This window comes from Eulemur rufifrons, chromosome 8 (genome assembly GCF_041146395.1).
Source record: "Eulemur rufifrons isolate Redbay chromosome 8, OSU_ERuf_1, whole genome shotgun sequence".
Taxonomy (NCBI): Eukaryota; Metazoa; Chordata; class Mammalia; order Primates; family Lemuridae; genus Eulemur; species Eulemur rufifrons.
Genome location: NC_090990.1, coordinates 115,857,117 through 115,877,726, shown reverse-complemented (window position 1 = coordinate 115,877,726; position 20,610 = coordinate 115,857,117). Strand labels below are relative to the sequence as shown.

At 37.4% G+C, this 20,610-nt stretch overlaps 1 protein-coding gene across 1 annotated transcript in view; it reads left to right on the top strand.

The window, feature by feature from the left end:
* The window catches only part of GPSM2 (G protein signaling modulator 2), a 37,822-nt gene that overhangs the window by 230 nt on the left and 16,982 nt on the right, over positions 1 to 20,610 (top strand). Inside the window, exons 2-9 of the mRNA XM_069479062.1 lie at positions 9,804 to 10,025; positions 10,396 to 10,531; positions 10,886 to 11,028; positions 11,573 to 11,696; positions 11,809 to 11,924; positions 14,740 to 14,895; positions 16,174 to 16,282; positions 17,166 to 17,295. Coding sequence (XP_069335163.1) covers positions 9,804 to 10,025; positions 10,396 to 10,531; positions 10,886 to 11,028; positions 11,573 to 11,696; positions 11,809 to 11,924; positions 14,740 to 14,895; positions 16,174 to 16,282; positions 17,166 to 17,295 — 1,136 coding nt within the window. The remainder of the gene's footprint in view (positions 1 to 9,803; positions 10,026 to 10,395; positions 10,532 to 10,885; positions 11,029 to 11,572; positions 11,697 to 11,808; positions 11,925 to 14,739; positions 14,896 to 16,173; positions 16,283 to 17,165; positions 17,296 to 20,610) is intronic.

Genomic DNA, 20,610 nt, shown 5'->3' with positions numbered 1-20,610 from the left:
AGATGGTTAAGTAGAGACCAATTATGTACTGTTGTTTGTTTATGAATGTTCTCTGAGTTTATGAATACTTTATTTTTTATATAATGCAAATATATAAATGGAATATATTAATATTTCAAAATCTTTGGGGGTAAAAGATGGGCTTTTTTAATGTGGTCAGCTGAAGGACCTAATTTTGCATTATAATTTTTAAATGGTGATCTTTTATAAATGAACTTTTAATTTTTTTGGATTTTTTTCTAGTGCGTTGTTTTGATTCTCTTCTCACTTTTCTGTATATTTTTCATTTTCGTTTTTTCTCTTTTTTTAATTATGTTTTATTAGAGACAAGGCCCTGGTATATTGCCCAGGGTGGTCTTGAACTCCTGGGCTTCAGCGATCCTCCTGCCTCAGCTTCCTGGGTAGCTGGGAATACAGGTGTGTGCCACTGCACCCAGCTTTTATTTTCTTATTTTTAAAGGAAATTTTATTTCATGACCATTATAACTCTCTTAAATATTTACTTAATCCATATTAATATAAATCCAGGATTCTTAAAATACAAAAAAGCATTATCCAAAAGAAATGTCATTTTTAAGCTTAGTGCCTAATGACATGTTTTGTGGTGTTTTGCTGATTTAATAAATGAGGCCACATCTTTACATGAAGTAGTGGTTTAGTCATCCCTAGCCTACTCCTGAAAGCAAGTCAGACTGAGGAAGGACACCTACATTCTCTCACAGGCTTCATGTAGCCCTAGTGAAATGGCCTGGCTCCTGTAGGATTTATAGCATTGTCTTGGATGCCCAAATGGACTGTCTACATTCCAGGTGGAAGGTTGCAGATTGTGGGGACCAGTGGTGTTCTGTATCCACAAGTATCTTTCACAAGCTCAACACTCCATTTGGCAATACCTTATCTAATACCTTGTACCTGTGTGTGTGTGTGTGTGTGTGTGTGTGTGTATTGGGGGGAGGGTTGCTCTCCACTGAATCTAGATCAGGATCCAAATCAGACACCTACAGCAGGTAAGGAATGAAAATGGCCAGGAAGTTATAGCAACAGTTCAGCTCAAAGTAACTGCTGCTGGGCAGAATGAAGGTACAGGATTTTTCAGGACAGCACAGGAAATCTTGTATCTTTAATGTGATACCTCCAAATTCTGAAATGTTGGCAGCTAATGCAAATTTTTAAAAAAATGTGGGTTGAATAGACCCCTCGATCCAACAAGGAGAGAAAGGAGGCCTGTAATGGTGACACAACTCCCCCAAAAGCCACACAGGCAGGGTGGGGGAGGCAGAGCCCAGGGTTTCCAGAAAGCTGCTCTTTAGGATATAAACATACTTACCCTAGAACTCCTAGGCTTTAACCCTCCTGCACCTTGAGGCCTAGAGCACCAAGTACAAAGCCCCATCCCCTGGCCCTGCCCACCTCATCACCCTCTGTGCCTCTACATCGTTGTACCCTCCATTCCTCAAACCCCTCAGGTTCCTTTGCCTCTCAGACTTCACCCTCTGTTCCTCGGATGACCTGGAATGCCAGGATGCCATTACCTGCCATTCCTCCCGCCCCCAGGCGCGAGCCAGGCTCCCATTCTATGCTCCTGGAGGGCCACATACAGACCCTCCCTCCTATTGCACTCGGCCAGACCAGCTGCTTAGGTCAGTGTCACCTGATAACACCAGGCACCCAGTAACAGTCCCCAAGAGCATGTAGTCTGCCCCACCCACACTCAGAGCTCAGCCCCCATGAGTGAGCTTTTTAAAGAAATGGGTTTTCCATAAAGTTGGAACAGTTGGGTACTTTCTAAATGGGATAAACCAATAGCCAGTTTAATGTTTAGTGATAAAATATTAATGACATTTCTAATATAACTAGGAATAAAGCAAGGGTATCTGCGCCGTGAATATTATGTAATATTTATTCTGGAAGTTCTGGTCATTGTACTAACCATAAAATAAACACAAACCTAAATATTATAATTATTTAGTAAGGTAATTAGATGATAGATTCTTCATCAAAACTGTTACAAGTTAATTATTAGATAAACATCAGAATTTTGTGGCAATGAGTAGAATTCAAATCTCTGAATTGATGGTGTTTTCTACCAAATTTTAAATGTCTTAACATATTTAGGAAATAGGAGATTTATTGTCTTGTGGAGTAGATGGTTCATGTTAGGAAGGTTCATGCTAAGGAAGTTAATATAGGTAAGGTGAGGACATTTCTATTAAAAACAGTTTCAAATAAAAGAAAATTGAAGATATTCAGCATGATTAAGATGAGCTTTTAATATATGAAATGCCCTCATCCTATCCTTTAGACCTGTGGTCTCCAACCCCCCCGGCCGGTCTGTGGTCTGTTAGGGACTGGGGCACAGAGCAAGGAGGCGGGGGGCACAGCAGGAGGTGAGCAGCAGGCATAGGAGGGAAGCTTCATCTGTGTTTACAGCTGCTCCCCCTGTTCCTCATCACACTGCCTGAGTTCCACCGCCCAACCCCCCCAGACACCCCCATCTACCCTGGGGTGGAAAATTTGTTTTCCATGAAACCAGTCCCTGGTTCCAAAAAGGTTGGGGACCACTGCTTTAGACCATATTTCTGGAAACCTGAGAGTTATTTTATATACTTTCTTCCTTTCTTACTCTCTGTATCCAGCATGAAGTACTGCCAGTCTCATCTCCTGTTTCTCACATTCATCTACTCGTCTGTATCCCCCTCACCACTGCTATGGTTGAGATCCCCAGGATCTTCCCTCCAGACTCCCTCCATTCTTCATTCTTATCCTCTTGTAATCTCTCTCTTCAATTTGCCACTGGAGGGCTCAGTCTAAAAACCCAGTGCTAACCATGCACCCTCTCTGCTTAATACCTGTGGTGGCTCCTGGTCACCTGTGGGGCAGAACCAAGCTGAACTTAGTACTCATGATCTTCCACTATCTGGCTTCTGCCTATTCCTTCGACCTTACTTCCTGTTTTTCTTCACCTTGCACTTTTTTTTTTTTTTTTTTTTTTTGAGACAGAGTCTCACTCTGTTGCCCAGGCTAGAGTGAGTGCCGTGGCATCAGCCTAGCTCACAGCAACCTCAAACTCCTGAGCTCAAGCGATCCTCCTGTCTCAGCCTCCCGAGTAGCTGGGACTACAGGCATGCACCACCATGCCCGGCTAATTTTTTCTATATATATTTTTAGCTGTCCATATAATTTCTTTCTATTTTTAGTAGAGATGGGGTCTCTTGCTCAGGCTGGTCTCGAACTCCTGAGCTCAAACGATCCACCCACCTCGGCCTCCCAGAGTGCTAGGATTACAGGCGTGAGCCACCGCGCCCGGCCCACCTTGCACTTTGAGCTCTGGTTCCCTGCACACGTCACACTATTTTATGTCTCAGTACCTTTGCTCATGCTGCACCCTATGACTTGAATGCCCTTCCCACTTTCTTTGTTTTAGCTAATTCTACTCAATATCTAAGATTCAGATCAGAGATTATCTCCTCCTGGAAACCATTTCTAAACTACACAGTTTTGGCCATGTGCCTTCTCTTTGCTCATGTTACATCCTGTGCATATCTCTTTCTTAGCACCAACTATATTAAAATTCAGTGCGTCTATTTTTATAGCTGTCTCTTCCTCTTTGCCTCCCCCTTTGACCATAAGCTCCTCGGAGCAACCATATGCTTAGCGTGTTGTCTAGCACATATGTCCATTGAACACCATTGGATATAACCATCATATGAACCTAATAAGATGCTTATCTGTCTTCCAAGATACAGGATAGGTCAAACATGGTTGCACATTGCTATGGGACTTCACCAAGGGAAACTTAAAAAATCTGTACCTGTCTTTAGTAGGAACACACCAAACAAATTCCTGGCTTTATCAGTGCTCTAAGATCAGCACTCTGTATATTGATTGGATTGTTGTATAATTGGAGGTAATGATTTGAACCCTTTATGTTAGGTCAGAGCCTAGTGTAAGTTACTATTCTATTCTAGTACATACTTAGCATGTAATGTTTTATCCATCTGATTCTTTCATTATGGAGGTCCTCATCTATATCAGGAGGGGCTTCTACTGCACAATGAGTTTATAATTTTGAAATGGAATATTTCTTTGGCCACTAAGGAAACTTCTGAGGGACATCAGAATGCTTTATGAAATATTTTGCACCTATTTCCAAAGGTGGAGACTGATTAGCAAAATGGAGTTCATTTCCAAGCTTTTAAAAAACTATATGATTAGGCCAGGCGCGTGGCTCACGCCTGTAATCCTAGCACTCTGGGAGGCCCAGGCGGGAGGATTGTTTGAGCTCAGGAGTTCAAGACCAGCCTGAGCAAGAGTGAGACCCGTCTCTACTAAAAATAGAAAGAAATTATATGGACAACTAAAAATATATACAGAAAAAATTTAGCCAGGCATGGTGGCGCATGCCTGTAGTCCCAGCTACTTGGGAGGCTGAGGCAGGAGGATTGCTTGAGCCCAGGAGTTTGAGGTTGCTGTGAGCTAGGCTGATGCCATGGCCCTTTAGCCCAGGCAACAGAGCGGGACTGTCTCAAAAAAAAAAAAAAAAAACCCCCAAAAACAAAGAACTATATGATTGATTTTAAGGAATTATTAATTTTTTAGGTGTGATACTGGTATTGTGATTATGTTTTTTTTTAAAGACTCATCTTTTAGAGATACATACTAAAATATTTACAGATATTTGCAAATTTACATATACTTTCTGGAAGGTACTTGAGAATAATCTGGGGTTGAAAGAGTGAGGATGGGAAGAGAGATGAAACATTGATAATATCATACTGGTAATTATTGAAGTTGAAAGATGGATATATTGGGTTCATTACACTAGTTTCCCTAGTTTTATATCTCTTTGGGAAATGTCCTTGTGCATATTTGTTACTATGAATAATCATTTCAGTATTTTAATATCGTAAAAGTTAGAGTATTGTACATTAAGTTGTAAAGGAATACAGTTTTGGTGTTGAATTCTTTAATTTTCCTACATCAATGTATTGTTAATAATGTGCTTTCCTGAAGAATAGTGTGAAGTAACATGGAGTAGTGGAAAGAACACTGGGTCTGGAGACAGAGACAGGATTTCATATCTCGGCTTTGCCGCTGCATGACCGTAAGCAGGTCAATTAAACTGTCTAAGCATCAGTTTCCCTTTCTGTAATAATTCCTATCTCAGAGGGTTATTTTCAAATTAAATTTGATAAAGGTAAAAATCAATTTTAAAGCCAGTCACCATACATTAATAAAATTTAAATCAGGATAATTTTGTGCTATTTTTCTTTTACAAAATAAACTAGAATAGCTAGGTATATGTGGTAAACTGAATGGATGAAAATTGTTTATGGGGGTTGGAGAAGGTCCATGCCCAATTAGAATACATAGAAGGTGGAGCTAGGGCTTACGAAAGGTTGGAAAAGGAGATTCCACAGCCACAGAAGATGGAGAGTACTCTTGTTTTGGATCTGAAGTCCTGAACCCCATCATTTATTCTAAAATAGTATGTAAAGGCCCTTTGAAGGGAGAGTCAGATGTGGATATAATTGGTGTTATTAAATCCTTTAATGATGATCTTTAATGATGTAGCATCAAGGTTTTAATCTTCTTTTGCATTCACTGATACACTATGAATACAAGAAACCAAAATTAAGGAGATAAAGAAGGTAATAGTAAAGGTCAAAATCTAATGTGGAAGAAAAGTTTGTTAAAATTTTTAAAAATTAAAACAAATTTAAATGGCATGAGTTTGTGCAAAAAAGGAGAAATTAGAGCCAAGATGTTCATTCTGTTAGCAAAAATGAACACATTTCAGTAAAGGATAGTGGTACTGTGTTTATAGTTTTTAGAAATACACTTTGATTATACAACTAGATAGGCAGTCTATTAGGAAGAATAAAAGAAACTTTGTATATGGGATGGATTTAATGGAGAGGTATTTTCCTGGTGTGTCTTCTACATTTGGATATGTTCTTTGTTTTCAACCCAACTGGCAAACAAATGAAGTAATTCTATTCTCTTATAGCAAGAGAGGGGATATGAAATTACTTTCTCTGTTACTATTTAATGATCTTCTAAAACATTTATAAACCATCCTGCCCTATTTTACGATTACATATATTTGATTGAGGTGTTGGAGATTTGGCCAAAATATTGATTTAGTTTCTAATAAAATATATAGGAGCCATCTCAGAATTAATCATAATACTAGAGTTTTAGACTTTGGTATTTCACGCATTAGTTACTAAAATGACTTTTCTAGGGTAGTTCTCCTATAGGGCGCTGTCATTTTGTGGATTTTGAGGACAGCTATGTAGCAAGCAGGGTTCCAGATTGCTATCACTGTTTCTAATGACAATATGTAAAATGCCTTTTTAAAAATGTGTAACACTTATGACACCCATGCAGCCTATAGCTAAGTTTTGTTGGATGCCACATCATTTAGATATAAGGTCCCAGTATAACATTATATAAGTTTAAATCCAGAAGTTCAAATATTTGTGGTGAAGATACATATTTGAAGACACTTCTCTGCTTCAATGAATATATGCAAGCTCTTATAAACTTCTAATTTTTAAATGTTATACACATGGATAGCCAGTTCTGCCTCATCCCTAATTTCCTGGCTGACAACCCAAATCATCCTGAACTGATGGTGCTGCCATGTGTGACTATTTCCCTACCGTTCCCTCAGTGAAATTGTGCCATCATCAGTGTTCCGTTGTGTGGTGGTGGCATGTATTTTTTTAACCAGTATTCTATTGGTGGACATTTAATTTATTTGTGGTTTTTTGCTTCTGTGAATTTCCTTTCATATATATCTTCTTGCATTTGTGTATGTATACCCTTAAGATCAATTCCTAGCAGTGAAAATGCTTGATGTATCTTTTTTTTTTACATAATTAGAATGCTTAAATTGTATGTATGTATGTATGTATATATGTATTTATTTAACAGAGTCTTGCTGAGTTGCCCGGGCTAGAGTGCAGTGGCGTCATCACAGCTCACTTCAACCTCAAACTCCTGGGCTTGTGAGATTCTTCTACCTCAGCCTCCCAAGTAGCTGGGGCTACACGTGCACATCACCATGCCTGGCTCATTTTTCTGTTTTTAATAGAGACAGGGTTTTGCTTTTGCTCAGGCTAGTTCAAACTCCTGACCTCAAGCAGTCCTCCCACCTCGGCCCCCCACAGTGCTAGGATCACAGATGGGAACCACTATGCCTGGCCAAATTAAACATTTTTAATAGGAAAAGTATTATATTTTATACATAAAACTCTTTTCTAATTTTTTTCTATGATAATTCTTAGAAATTCATTAGCTTCAGTTTTTATACAAAGATAACTAGTTTAGGTACCTCATTCAGCAAAAGAACCTTTTAATAAAAATCACATTTTGGCCTGGTGTAGTGGCTCATGTCTATAATCCTAGAACTTTGGGAGGCCGAGGCAGGAGGATCACTTGAGGCCAGGACTTTGAGACCAGCCTGGGCAACATAGCAAGACCCTTATCTTTACTGAAAAAAAAATTTAAAAAATAAAATCACATTTTTACATATCAATCTTTTGCTTACTTCTCTTTACACACAATGATAGTAACCTCATAAAATCTTAAACAGAAATACTCTTAACCTTTTTTCTTTTATGAAATCTCTTGTTTTCAAAAATACTGTTCTAGAGGGCAGTTTTCACTTGTGAAAGACAAAACTAGGCTTTATTAATTGTAAAATGACATATAAATAAATATGGCAATTTAAGGTTTCTGATTTAACTCATTTATCTTTCCATGATCTTTCCTCCTATATCTAACTGGGTTGGTCTAATGTTGAAGCAAAATGTTAAATGGAGGTTTACTTGCATTATTTTGCATAGATTGGTAAAATGAAGGTGAAGTCACTAGTCTATGAGCAAGTTGTTGCCATTGGCTAAATCACTTGAATTATAAAAAAAGATACCTGCATATAAAATTTGAAAATTACCTATTAGAGTTAACTACATAAATCTGCTTGTTCCGAACCAGAAGTCTGCTTTGAATCTTTATAATTGGCTTTGTTAATCTTAGTCCAGACTTTTCTTTTAGCCTAATCAGATTTATTTTCCACTTTATAATCCCATTTTAATTTATGACCCTAAGAAATTTTGACATTTCATAGACAGAGCACCTGAGGAAACATTAATTCACCTGTTACTAGATACACAAAGCATAATCATATTTGAATGATATTAGGGTGAGTGGTAGTTTAATTCACATTTCTTATAAAAGCAGTGATTCTCAACCCCAGCTTGTATGTTAAAATTACTTGGGGACTTGACCTCACCCACAATTGGGACTCAGCGTTGAGTTTTACAAGTGTTCCATATGTGCTCCGCTATTGTAAAGCTAGCGTTAAGACCTACTGCTCTGTTAGAGTGGCTCAGAGCTAATTCTAATAAGGAGTAATTTAGTGCCATTCCAAACATTAAAATGTTTGATGAGCTTGGGAGGACCGCTCGAGGTCAGGAGTTCAAGACCAGCTTGAGCAAGAGCGAGACCCTGTCTGTACTAAAATAGAAAGAAATTATCTGGACAACTAAAAATATATATAGAAAAAATTAGCTGGGCATGGTGGCACATGCCTGTAGTCCCAGCTACTCGGGAGGCTGAGGCAGTAGGATCACTTGAGCCCAGGAGTTTGAGGTTGCTGTGAGCTAGGCTGACGCCACTCTAGCCTGGGCAACAGAGCGAGACTCTGTCTCAAAAAAAAAAAAAAAAAAAGAATTTTTCAAAGGGTGATATGTATATCACTGGTGGTACATAAGTGATTTTACTCTTAAATTTTAATAATTACGTATTTACATAATGTGTATTAGAAAATATAAGTATCATCGAATTCACAGTTTTATAGATACTGATTCAGATGAAGCTAGATTTTTTTTTTATGACAAGTTAAATATAGTGTGCCAATTTAAAGGAAATATGCCAAACTGTAGAAATACATTAAGTTAATAGGTAAATACAGACAAGGCAGAAATCATGAAGATGCTGAAGAAACACAGCAGCAACTTTGGTGAAGGGCGCCACCTGGAGTTTAGGATTTCAACCCAAAGTGTTTGTTTATTCTCCCAGATACATTTACACTAACTTAATTCTTCTGGCTTTTTCAATTCAAGGACAAACTTTGAGAATTACAATTTCTCCCAATCTTTGAATCATTGCTTTCTAACTTAAAGTTTCTTGACAATTCTCTTTTGAAAATGTGTTCTCTAGATCAAGATACATTCTTCCTCTATTTTTCTAGGGTGTAGATTGTCATTTGGTGGTAAGAAGAGGAAGGAGAGTGAGTTATGTTGTATGTGTGTATTCTGTGTATGAGACAGAGAAAGGGAGAGAGAGGGGGATGGAAGGATGGTGGGAGGGATTGATGGACAGATGGATACCTGGATAGGGAATAGTATTAATCGTATAGGACCTCACTTTCCCAGATACTCCTTGTTCTCTCCAAACTCTCAGAAAGTTCATAGATAGGTCTGCCACAACTGAGAATAGTATGGGATATATGGCTTTAGATTCTTTAACTAGTAAAGTGAGTTGCTCTGGATGGGCAAATTAAAATGAGCTCCACTTAAAGATATCTAGCTATCCTACATAACAGATCTCTCAGCTACAAATAACTGTTTACTGTTTTATCAATAATGTGTATAGACTTCAATTATAGAGGCAGCTGTTCTGAACAAGCGTAGCCACATAGTCCACATTTAAATTATATTACTGAAAGTTAAAAACACTGTGATGCAGTTGTAATGTTATGTTGTGAATGTCTGTGCTATATAATTTTGTAGAATGGAAGCTTCTTGCCTAGAGCTGGCCTTGGAAGGGGAACGTCTGTGTAAATCAGGAGACTGCCGCGCAGGTGTGTCGTTCTTTGAAGCTGCAGTTCAAGTTGGAACTGAAGACCTAAAAACACTTAGTGCTATTTACAGCCAGCTTGGCAATGCTTATTTCTATTTGCACGATTATGCCAAAGCATTAGAATACCACCATCATGATTTAACTCTTGCAAGGTAATTAATTTAAGCTTTTTAATATTCTTTCTCCCTAAATTGGCTGTTACTTTAAAAAGTATTTGTATTCAATTAGAAACAACTAACTTAATATAATTAATAAGTTCTAGTTCAGTAGCATCACTTTTTTAAAACTAATCTTTAGGCTGAATATGGAGTTTAATTGAATGATAGTAGTGAAATGGCCCTGGAGTTTAACTAAACGGATGAAAACTAATTAAAGACAGAAATGTAAGTTTTAAATTTGTATTTAAAGTAGGTTTCAAGGCTCATGGGTCTTTCTTAACTTTGAGCATGTCAGTTTGTCCTCTAGGAAAACTGTACTCTGGCTGCTTTGTATTTTAACACCATTTGGTTTTTTTTACCCCAGGACTATTGGAGACCAGTTGGGGGAAGCCAAAGCTAGTGGTAATCTGGGAAACACCTTAAAAGTTCTTGGGAATTTTGATGAAGCTATCGTTTGTTGTCAGCGACACCTAGATATTTCTAGAGAGCTTAATGACAAGGTAATATGGAAACATTAGATAGTATGCCAAATGTTTTCATTGAAATTGCTTTGTATTTTAATACTATTTAATTATTCTGTAGTTTATCTAAAAGTTAATACCAAAAAGAAAATATTCATAAACAAATAGAAGTAAAAGAAAAAACATAATAAAAATTTTAAAATAGAGAAAAAAGGAAATAGTGAGAGGTCCTTCTTTCATAAGTAAGTATTTCTTTGGTTCTATGTGAATAGCCAGTGTAAAAACTTCTTTCCCTTAACCATAATATCAAGTATATTACAAATATATGTGATAAGCATTATAATTACCTGGCATCTGATTTCAAAACGTAAACTTTGCTGTATCTTTATCTAGGTGGGAGAAGCAAGAGCACTTTACAATCTTGGAAATGTGTATCATGCCAAAGGGAAAAGTTTTGGCTGCCCTGGTCCCCAGGATGGAGGAGAATTTCCGGAAGAAATGAGAAACGCTCTGCAGGCGGCTGTGGATTTTTATGAGTGAGTAGGGGCTGACAAGGTCGTGTGGGCCCACCTAAGCTGTGGATCTACTATACATTCTTTATCCAGTAGTAAGTTTTTAAGTCTGGAAAAGGTTTTTAAATCGTGGACTAGGAAAATAAACCTGCAATTCAGTTGCTTAAATGTTATAGTGTTGTATTAGTAGTAATCTGCAGCTTTCATTTAAACTGCAGACCAGTGCCACTTAGTGGCAAAAACAAGAAATATCAATTGTAAGGTATTCAGAGTAAATCTAGTCTTTTTAGCAACAGAATTTCATAGAACTTCTCAGCCACAGGGGTTCCAAGGTTAACTCTGTCCTTCACTCTGTGCAGAAACCTTATCCGAATGGTTCGGTAAAGTGTTCCCAGCCATTTCCTATAATTGCCTTTCATCACAGATGTATCTTTAAAATGTTGCACATTATGACTGTAAACTCACTAAAAATTTTTCTTATAAAAATAATTAGATCTGTAAATCAAATAAATAAAAATATTTTCCAAACTTTTTTTTTTTTTTTAAATCACTTTTTGTTACCACTTAGGGAAAACCTATCCTTAGTGACTGCTCTGGGTGACCGAGCAGCCCAAGGACGTGCCTTTGGAAATCTTGGAAACACACATTACCTCCTGGGAAACTTCAGGGATGCAGTGATAGCACATGAGCAGGTACGGTGGAAGGCCTTGGAGCCAGATCATTTCCTCCATCAAAGTACTGGACAGTGATCAGGTCATTCTTCAGTTTTATTTGGCTGCATCTAATTATAATTTTCTGTTTCAGCGGCTCCTTATTGCAAAAGAATTTGGAGATAAAGCAGCTGAAAGAAGAGCATATAGCAACCTTGGAAATGCATATATATTTCTTGGTGAATTTGAAACTGCCTCTGAATACTACAAGTTAGTCTAATATTTTCGTAGATAAATGTAAAATGAGTAGTTATGTAATCCTCTTAAATCATAGGCTTTGGGTTTAAAACCTGGTTGCTACATGCTAGTGGCAGGACTGTGGGCTTGTAAGCCTGTTTCCTCATCTGTAACGGAAGATATCAATACCTTTTTCAGATTATTATGAGGATTGAATGAAAGAGTATAGTTAATATTAAGCACTTAGCATAGTACCTAACACACAGTGCTCAATAAATATTATTGTACCTAAGATTTAGTAGCAGTAGTATGACCCCTTTCTATTTTTATTAGTTTTTCTCTTTAAAACTGTTTTTAAATTTTAAATTGTGTTTAAATGAAATTGTTTTAAACCTGTTTTAGCATGTGTGGTGTTTATGTGTATGTGCCTTATTTCACCCAATTACGGGTTAGAAGAGAAGCCAAAAGAAAGCCTGGTAACAAAAATATTTATAGTCTCTACTAGTGATTGCTGAATTTTTTCCCTACCATCCCACCCTCTTACTGAGCAATTCTCCTCTCCTCTTCTTTTTGCCCGACTTTGACTATCACTATGAGCTGAGACAGCATTCACTTACCTGAGGAGGTGGCAATCCCAGCTTCTACTGTGGCAGGATGTTTCTAACCTATCAGTAGGTTTGAAACACAGATGATAGCAAAGTTTAGACTGCTTCAAGTTACCTGGTCTGTTCTTTGTAGATCGTTCAGAGTTTTTTCTAGTTAGTGGGGACTGAAGGCCCAGTAGACCTCAGGCAGAAGCCAGTTTGACTAAACAAAAGACACAGTGACTGATTTGTAATTTATTATTAAAGAATCAAAAGTGAAAGAGTTCTGGACAGTTTGTCATCTTAAAAAAAGGTAACATTGTTTTAGGTCCATCTAAAAAATTGAATGGCATCCTACCTTTCTTTAAACATTGACTAATGGTTAATATTTGTCAGTTGGATATGAAATATTCTCACAAATATATCTCTATGTGAAAAGTATATATTTTGATTTTAAATATACAAGTTTCTTATATTTTAAAGCCAAAGGATACAGTAAAGTCTTAATTATTAAATGGTGTACCTGTATTAAATACTTAAAAGTTTGTTATAAAGCAGATGGTGGCTATCTGACTACAGAAGCATTGAGTATAGAGTAATGAAATTACTTTCCCCGCCCCCAACAAGCAGACTAGAACTCAGAGCTTTACATATATTCCAAATTATGGGTCAGAGATATTTTTGGAACTCTCCTTTGGAATTGTTTTCAGGGCCAGACAAGAAAGCTAACCTAATATTTTAGGTCCCTATCCTTCAGGATACAAAGCAGTAGTGTGGTAAACCCACTGTAGTAATTGAGTTTGGCTCCAGAATGATTTCTTTTTTTTTTTTTTTTTTTTTTTTTTTTTGAGACAGAGTCTCACTCTGTTGCCCAGGCTAGAGTGAGTGCCATGGCGTCAGCCTAGCTCACAGCAACCTCAAACTCCTGGGCTCAAGCAATCCTCCTGTCTCAGCCTCCCGAGTAGCTGGGACTACAGGCATGCACCACCATGCCCGGCTAATTTTTTTCTATATATATTTTTAGCTGTCCATATAATTTCTTTCTATTTTTAGTAGAGATGGGGTCTCGCTCTTGCTCAGGCTGGTCTCGAACTCCTGAGCTCAAACGATCCGCCCACCTCGGCCTCCCAGAGTGCTAGGATTACAGGCGTGAGCCACCGCGCCCGGCCTCAGAATGATTTCTGATCATTTACAAATCAAAGAATAATGGTGTGCTGGAAGGGGCTGTGCCACAGGATCTAAAGGCAATTCCAAAAGTCTTGCAAAAATGTTTGGGAGGACAGGCAACATTAGAATAAAATAAGTGAGCAGCCTCCCAAGGTGATAGCTTTGAAGCTTTGAAGGTATCATCATTATTAAATATTATAACTTCAGATTTGTTTGCTTAAAAAAATCTATCATATTACCATGTAGTCATTTTTTATATAGTTATAAATGATATGAAGTAATTATATTATTTGGCAGAAATTATGGGAAAGAGTCATTTAAATTCTTGGATCCTAAATCATCTGTAGGTTTAAGCACTGGTAATATTAACAAAATTGCATTGACATTTATGTAGCATCTACTCTGCACAAAATGCCATTCTAAGCACTTTATATATATAGTAATCCATTTAATCCTTACAAAAATCCTGTGAGCTGTTTCCCCCATTTTACATAAATAGTAATAAGCAAAGTTGGGATTTGAACCCAGACAGTCTAGCTCCAGGATTCATGCTCTTAACTGCTACACTAGCTTCTCACTGACGATAGTACAAGTGTTAGAATTTGAGTAATGTGTAAGTGTAGTATTCAGTATTTTTCATGAATTAGTGACTAATGGCCTATATGTAAGAATTTTACCTAAGTATTTTATACTTGAATAAAATGTAAAGCAGTATGATTGAAAACAGATGTGTGGACAAAACCTTCTTTGTGAATTATAGCCAGTACAAAAGGGAAAGTCTTTTTAAATATTAAAAATATGTCAATCGTTAGAAGCATTTGATGTTATGTTTCAGTACTCCTTTATTTTGGTTAATTGTTATTGGTTAATTGTTAGGACTCTCAAATTTATTCTAAAAGTTTAAATCTGCTTTTTGTGTTTCAAAAACATCTTTTCATTTTGTCTAAAAGTAAAGGAGAAAGTATGGGATAATAGGCTCTAAAACAAATTTAGAGGGAGCAGAATGCAGAAGAGAGGATAAGTGAAAGTTTTATTTTATGATTATTATAGCCCAAACTAAAAATGATTATTATGTAAAAATTAATTTCTTCTCGTAGGAAGACACTACTGTTGGCTCGACAGCTTAAAGACAGAGCTGTGGAAGCACAGTCTTGTTACAGTCTTGGAAACACATATACTTTACTTCAAGACTATGAAAAGGCCATCGATTATCATTTGAAACACTTAGCAATTGCTCAAGAGCTAAATGATAGGTAAGTTATGTATCCTTGTACTGTAGCTAAAGTAAAATACAGAGACACTATTGAATCTCTAGAGCTTTGTCTTCCTTTTGTTTCCTTTTTTTCTTTTTAATTCCTTTCTAAGGAATTTCCTGTTTCAGTAATATCCTTTGTATGTTACTTTCTGAAGGGCTAGCCTGTGATAGAAGATTAGTCTGGTTCTACATGCCCTTGAACTCAGATCACTGACTAGGTCACAAACTCAACTGCTTCTACAGAAGTCCACCTGAGTATATCAGTGTGGGAATTGTGGTGAACTTAGAGATGATAACCAATGGAAAGGGGGCAGATAATTGTTGCCAGGCAGGAAAGAGAGTCCATTATGTCTATATCCTCCTGTTTATTCAAGAGAAGGTGGAAGTACTGAGTCCTATATGAAATTCTGAGTTTTAAGTGTTGGTGGCTAATTCAGTTATTTTGTTTTGTTTTCCTACATGAAAAAACAGTGTATCTTTGCCAGCCTTTAGTCCATGATGTTTGCTGTAGAAGGTAGATTTTTTTTTTTTTTTTTGGGGGGGAGACAGAGTCTCACTTTGTTGTCCAGGCTAGAGTGCGGTGGCGTCAGCCTCGCTCACAGCAACCTCAAACTCCTGGGCTTAAGCGATCCTACTGCCTCAGCCTCCCGAGTAGCTGGGACTACAGGCATGCACCACCCTGCCTGGCTAATTTTTTCTATATATATTTTTAGTTGTCCAGCTAATTTCCTTCTATTTTCAGTAGAGATGGGGTCCTGCTCTTGCTCAGGCTAGTTTTGAACTCCTGACCTCCAGTGATCCTCCTGCCTCGGCCTCCCAGAGTGCTAGCATTAAAGGCGTGAGCCACCGTGCCCAGCCAGAAGGTAGATTTTTTACCTATGAGAAAGAACTTTTCGATACAGTTGTTCAAAATGAAGTATACTACCTCAGGAGGTAGTGAATTCTCCCTTCTTGCTGTTCAAACACACACTAAATGATTAGTTGGTAAGCCTGTTAGGGAAAGAAAATGGGGTAATTGGACTAGAAGACCTATTCCTGAGATTATTTTATAATTCATTGCATATTTTAGAAAGAATGTTTTTCATGTTTTAATACTTGACTCTGAGTTTAGTATTCTGAGTATTCTGTCTCTAGTAACACAATAGTATGTTCTTCATATGAAAGCCCAAATAAATACAAAGCATTGTTTATACCTTTAATTACTGCTACACAGCCTTTATTCTATACACAGACTTCTTTTCAGATAACTGCATGTTAGCTTTGAATTATGTTTCAGAATTGGTGAAGGGAGAGCATGTTGGAGCTTAGGAAATGCATACACAGCTCTAGGAAATCATGACCAAGCAATGCATTTTGCTGAAAAGCACCTGGAAATTTCAAGAGAGGTATGAAACTAAAAAAAATTGCTATCTGTGCTATTGTAATTTACAAATCAGTGGTATGGGGAGGTAACCCTATTATTTCTCCAGATTGTTCACATGGCTGAATAATAAATTTGATTATATATCTCTTGGCATAAGAACTCCACAAAGCATTTTGAGATATAGATCACAGTTATTTTTGTCTTGGCCTTGATGTAGGAAGACAGGAAGGTAAGGGTGGGCATGGGGGAATGGAAGGACATTACTAAAATATGGCCCTATTCTACCCCTATCTCTACATGGAGCAGTAGTATGGTATTGAAGGAAAAACATGGTTTTTAGAATAAAGGACTGGTTCCTGTTACAGTTTTGTTACTTGCTATTTGGGTTTGGAAACCTTTTCTGAGTCTCATTTCTCTCATCTGCAAAATGGGAATACTAATATCTACCTTGCAAATTGTTATGAAGATTAGAGATAATGTATATAAAAGTGCCTGGCATAATGTCTGGTGCTGGCTATTATTAGTATTAACTATTATTATTTAAGATGGAAATAAAATCTTCTAAGGAAATTTTATTCATGTGCCAAGTTAATGTGTCACAGGGTAACCACATTATTACTTAATATGATCTCAGAAAATAAGAGCAATCTAATGTTTAGAGAACTAAAGAATTAATAAGTTATGATTAGCTGTCCTATTGTGATATTTTAGAAACTTCCTTTTTCTTCATTCTTTGAAAAAACTATTAATGAAAACTCATTTCATCCATTCACAGTCTCATAATTCTAATATAACTATTTTCATTTCTCTATATTTTTTACAGTTTTACGTTCACATTTTCACCTAATCTTCACCATTCTTTGTTTTTAAATACTACTCTAAAATATAAATGCTTGTGGTTGTAGGTTGGAGATAGAAGTGGTGAACTAACAGCACGACTGAATCTCTCAGATCTTCAAATGGTTCTTGGTCTGAGCTACAGCACGAATAATTCCATAATGTCTGAAAATATTGAAATTGATAACAGTTTGCATGGTAAGTAATAGGTCTTCTAAAACCCAATTTCTTTATCTTCAACATTTGCATTTAAATTACTTGTCACACGTTTACCATATCCACAGAGAATATATAACATAGGAAGTTCAATCACAGTTTTGAATTTCATCTATATGTGACGCTATGTGAGATCCCTCCGTTTCCTAAGCTTGAGAAATTCTCAGTCTGAAAAAAACTACCGACAGATAAATAGAATTTGAAAGTTAGTGATCAATCTAGCTTTTCTCTTTCCAATTTCCTTCTCTAAACCCATATGAAAAAGAGGAAGAAGGAAAAGAAATTAGTGGCTAATCATCTGATTAAGGCTTTCCAAGAACATTTAGTGAAAAATTCTTAAGTGTGAGCTGCATAATAAATTGTGACTGAGTACTTTGCAATTGAATGATGGGCTAAAAAGATTTCCCATGTTGAAATTTCAAATAGGTTGTGCTATAAGAGCTCTCATGTTTTTAAAAAAAACTGTCACTTGTCCTCATGGACACCTGTAGCTATAGACCTGTTCCTTTGTTCCCTTTTATAACAAAACTTGAAAAGATACCAGTGTTCATTGTCTTTACTTCCTCATCTTCTGTTCTATCCTCAATGCACTCCCCTAGGGCATTGCCCTCACCAACACGCTGAAACCACTTTTCAAGGTTACCACAAACCTCCATTTTACCAAATGCATTCATTAGTTTTTACATGTCTGCTTACTTGATTTTCTGAGAAATATTTCCTACAGCCAATCAACCCCTCCAAAAAAAATAGAATAAGCTAAAAGTAGAAGGTAAGCAATAATAAAGAGCAGAATTTAGTGCAATTAAAAGAAAGATCCAATAGAGAGGATTTATTAAAGCCAAAATTTGGTTATTTAAAAAGACTAACAAATCTACAGTAAGACTGTTCAAAAATAAAAGAGAGACAAAGGGACATAATATAGATGCAGAGATTAAAAAGATAAGAGATTTTATTGCTTCTTGGCCTTTTGGCTAAGATCAAGTGTAAAAAGGGAAGAGATTCGGAATAATTTTGTGACAAAATATTAGAAAACCTAGGAGAAAATTCTTAGAAAAACAACTTTCCGAAACTGAACCAATAAAAAATAGAAAACTCCAGTGGTAGAATGTAGTATGAATGGTATACTAATGCCTAAAACCATAAAGAAGTTAGATCAGTAATTTAAAACCTTTGCACTCAGAAAGTACCTGGCCCAGATGGTTTTACAAGTGAGATGTACCAACCATTCAAGAAAACTGATTATAACACCTACCTAAAATTTTATAGATAACTGAAAAAGTAGAAACACTTTATTAGTCTTTCTGAGAAGCATATAACCTTGATATCCAAACTAGACAAGAATAATACAAGAAAAATAAATTACAGGTCAGCCTTACTCATGAACATAGATGCAAAAATCCCAAACTAAAAATTAGCAAACCAAACACAGCAGTGTATTAATATTTAAAAACAAACAAGCATGGGAGTCGGTAAGGAGGAAAAACAAGAATTCAAGTAGATTCAACATCAGAAAATAAATTAGGCCGGGCGCAGTGGCTCATGCCTGTAATCCTAACACTCTGGGAGGCTGAGGCAGGAGGATCGCTTGAGCTCAGGAGCTCGAGACCAACCTGAGCAAAAGCGAGACCCTGTCTCTACTAAAAATAGAAAAAGTTAGCCAGGCATGGTGGCGCATGCCTATAGTCCCAGCTACTCTGGAGGCTGAGGCAGGAGGATCAAACCAGGAGTTTGAGCTTGCTATGAGTGAGCTAGGCTGATGCCACGGTACTCACTCAAGTAACAGAGTAAGACTGTATCAAGAAAAAAAAAAAAAAGAAATTAATGTAACTCACCAAAAAACACAGTAAAAGAGAAAATCACCCAAATATCCAAATATATCAGTAATTCTATCAAATGAAAATGCTCCATTTAAAAGAGACAGTATTGAGCCCAGCACAGTGGCTCACACCTGTAATCCTAGCACTTTGGCAGGCTGAGGTGGGAGGATGGCTTGAGGCCAGGAGTTTAAGACCCTGTCTCTACAGAAAATAGAAAAGTTAGCCAGGTGTGGTGGTGTATGCCTGTAGTTCCAGCTACTTGGGAGGCTGAGGCAGGCAGATTGCTGGAGCCTAGGAGTTTGAGGTAGCAGTGAGCTATGATGAAGCCACTACACTGTAGCCTGGGGGATAGAGCAAGGCCATATCAACTTGGATGGATCTTACAAACATAAGGTTGTTCAAAGCAAGTTGCAGAATACATACAGTATGATATCATTTATAAATGTTTCAAAACATGAAAATATGCTATATTGCTTAGAGATACATACATATGCAATGTAAATACATATAAAAGTACAGGGAGGAAGACAGAAGTTATGAGGGGAGTTACACAAGGGAATTTAATGTGTTGGTAATGTTTTCTGCTTTAAGCTGGGTATTACATATCAGGTACTTCTTACCATTATGCCTTTATTTATTTATTTATTTATTTATTTTTGAGACAGAGTCTCACTCTGTCGCCTGGGCTAGAGTGCCATGGCATCAGCCTCGCTCACAGCAACCTCCAACTCCTGGGCTCAAGCGATCCTCCTGCCTCAGCCTCCTGAGTAGCCGGGACTACAGGCATGTGCCACCATGCCCGGCTAATTTTTTCTATGTATATATTTTTAGCTGTCCAAATCATTTCTTTCTATTTTTTAGTAGAGACGGGGTCTCACTCTTGCTCAGGTTGGTCTCGAACTCCTGACCTCGAGCGATCCTCCCGCCTCGGCCTCCCAGAGTGCTAGGATTACAGGCGTGAGCCACCGCGCCCAGCCGATTATCCCTTTAAAAATATTTCTTCCTCTCTATCCCCCAACAGAGTCTCACTCGGTTGCCCTGGCCAGAGTGCAGTGGTGTCATTATAGCTTAACCACAACCTCAAACTCCTGGGCCCAAACGATCCTCCTGTCTCAGCCTCCCAAGTAGCTGGGACTACAGGTGCAAGCCACTACACCCAGCTAATTTTTCTATTTTTAGTAGAGACGGGGGTCTCACTCTTGCTCAAGCTGGTCTTGAACTGAGCTCCAGCGATCCTCCCACCACAGCCTCCCAGAGTACTAGGATTACAGGCATGAGCCATTGTGTCTGGCCAAAAATATTGCTTAATTTTTTGAAAGATTAAACCGATATGGAAATTCTCTGTATTTCATAACTTTATTGAAAAAATTGAGGACCTTTTTATTTAACTTGATTCCTGACCTGCAGTAAATCATCTAATGAGATCTTAAAATAGAAAGGGGTAACTTAGAAAGTAGTAACAATACAGTACTGGGGATGC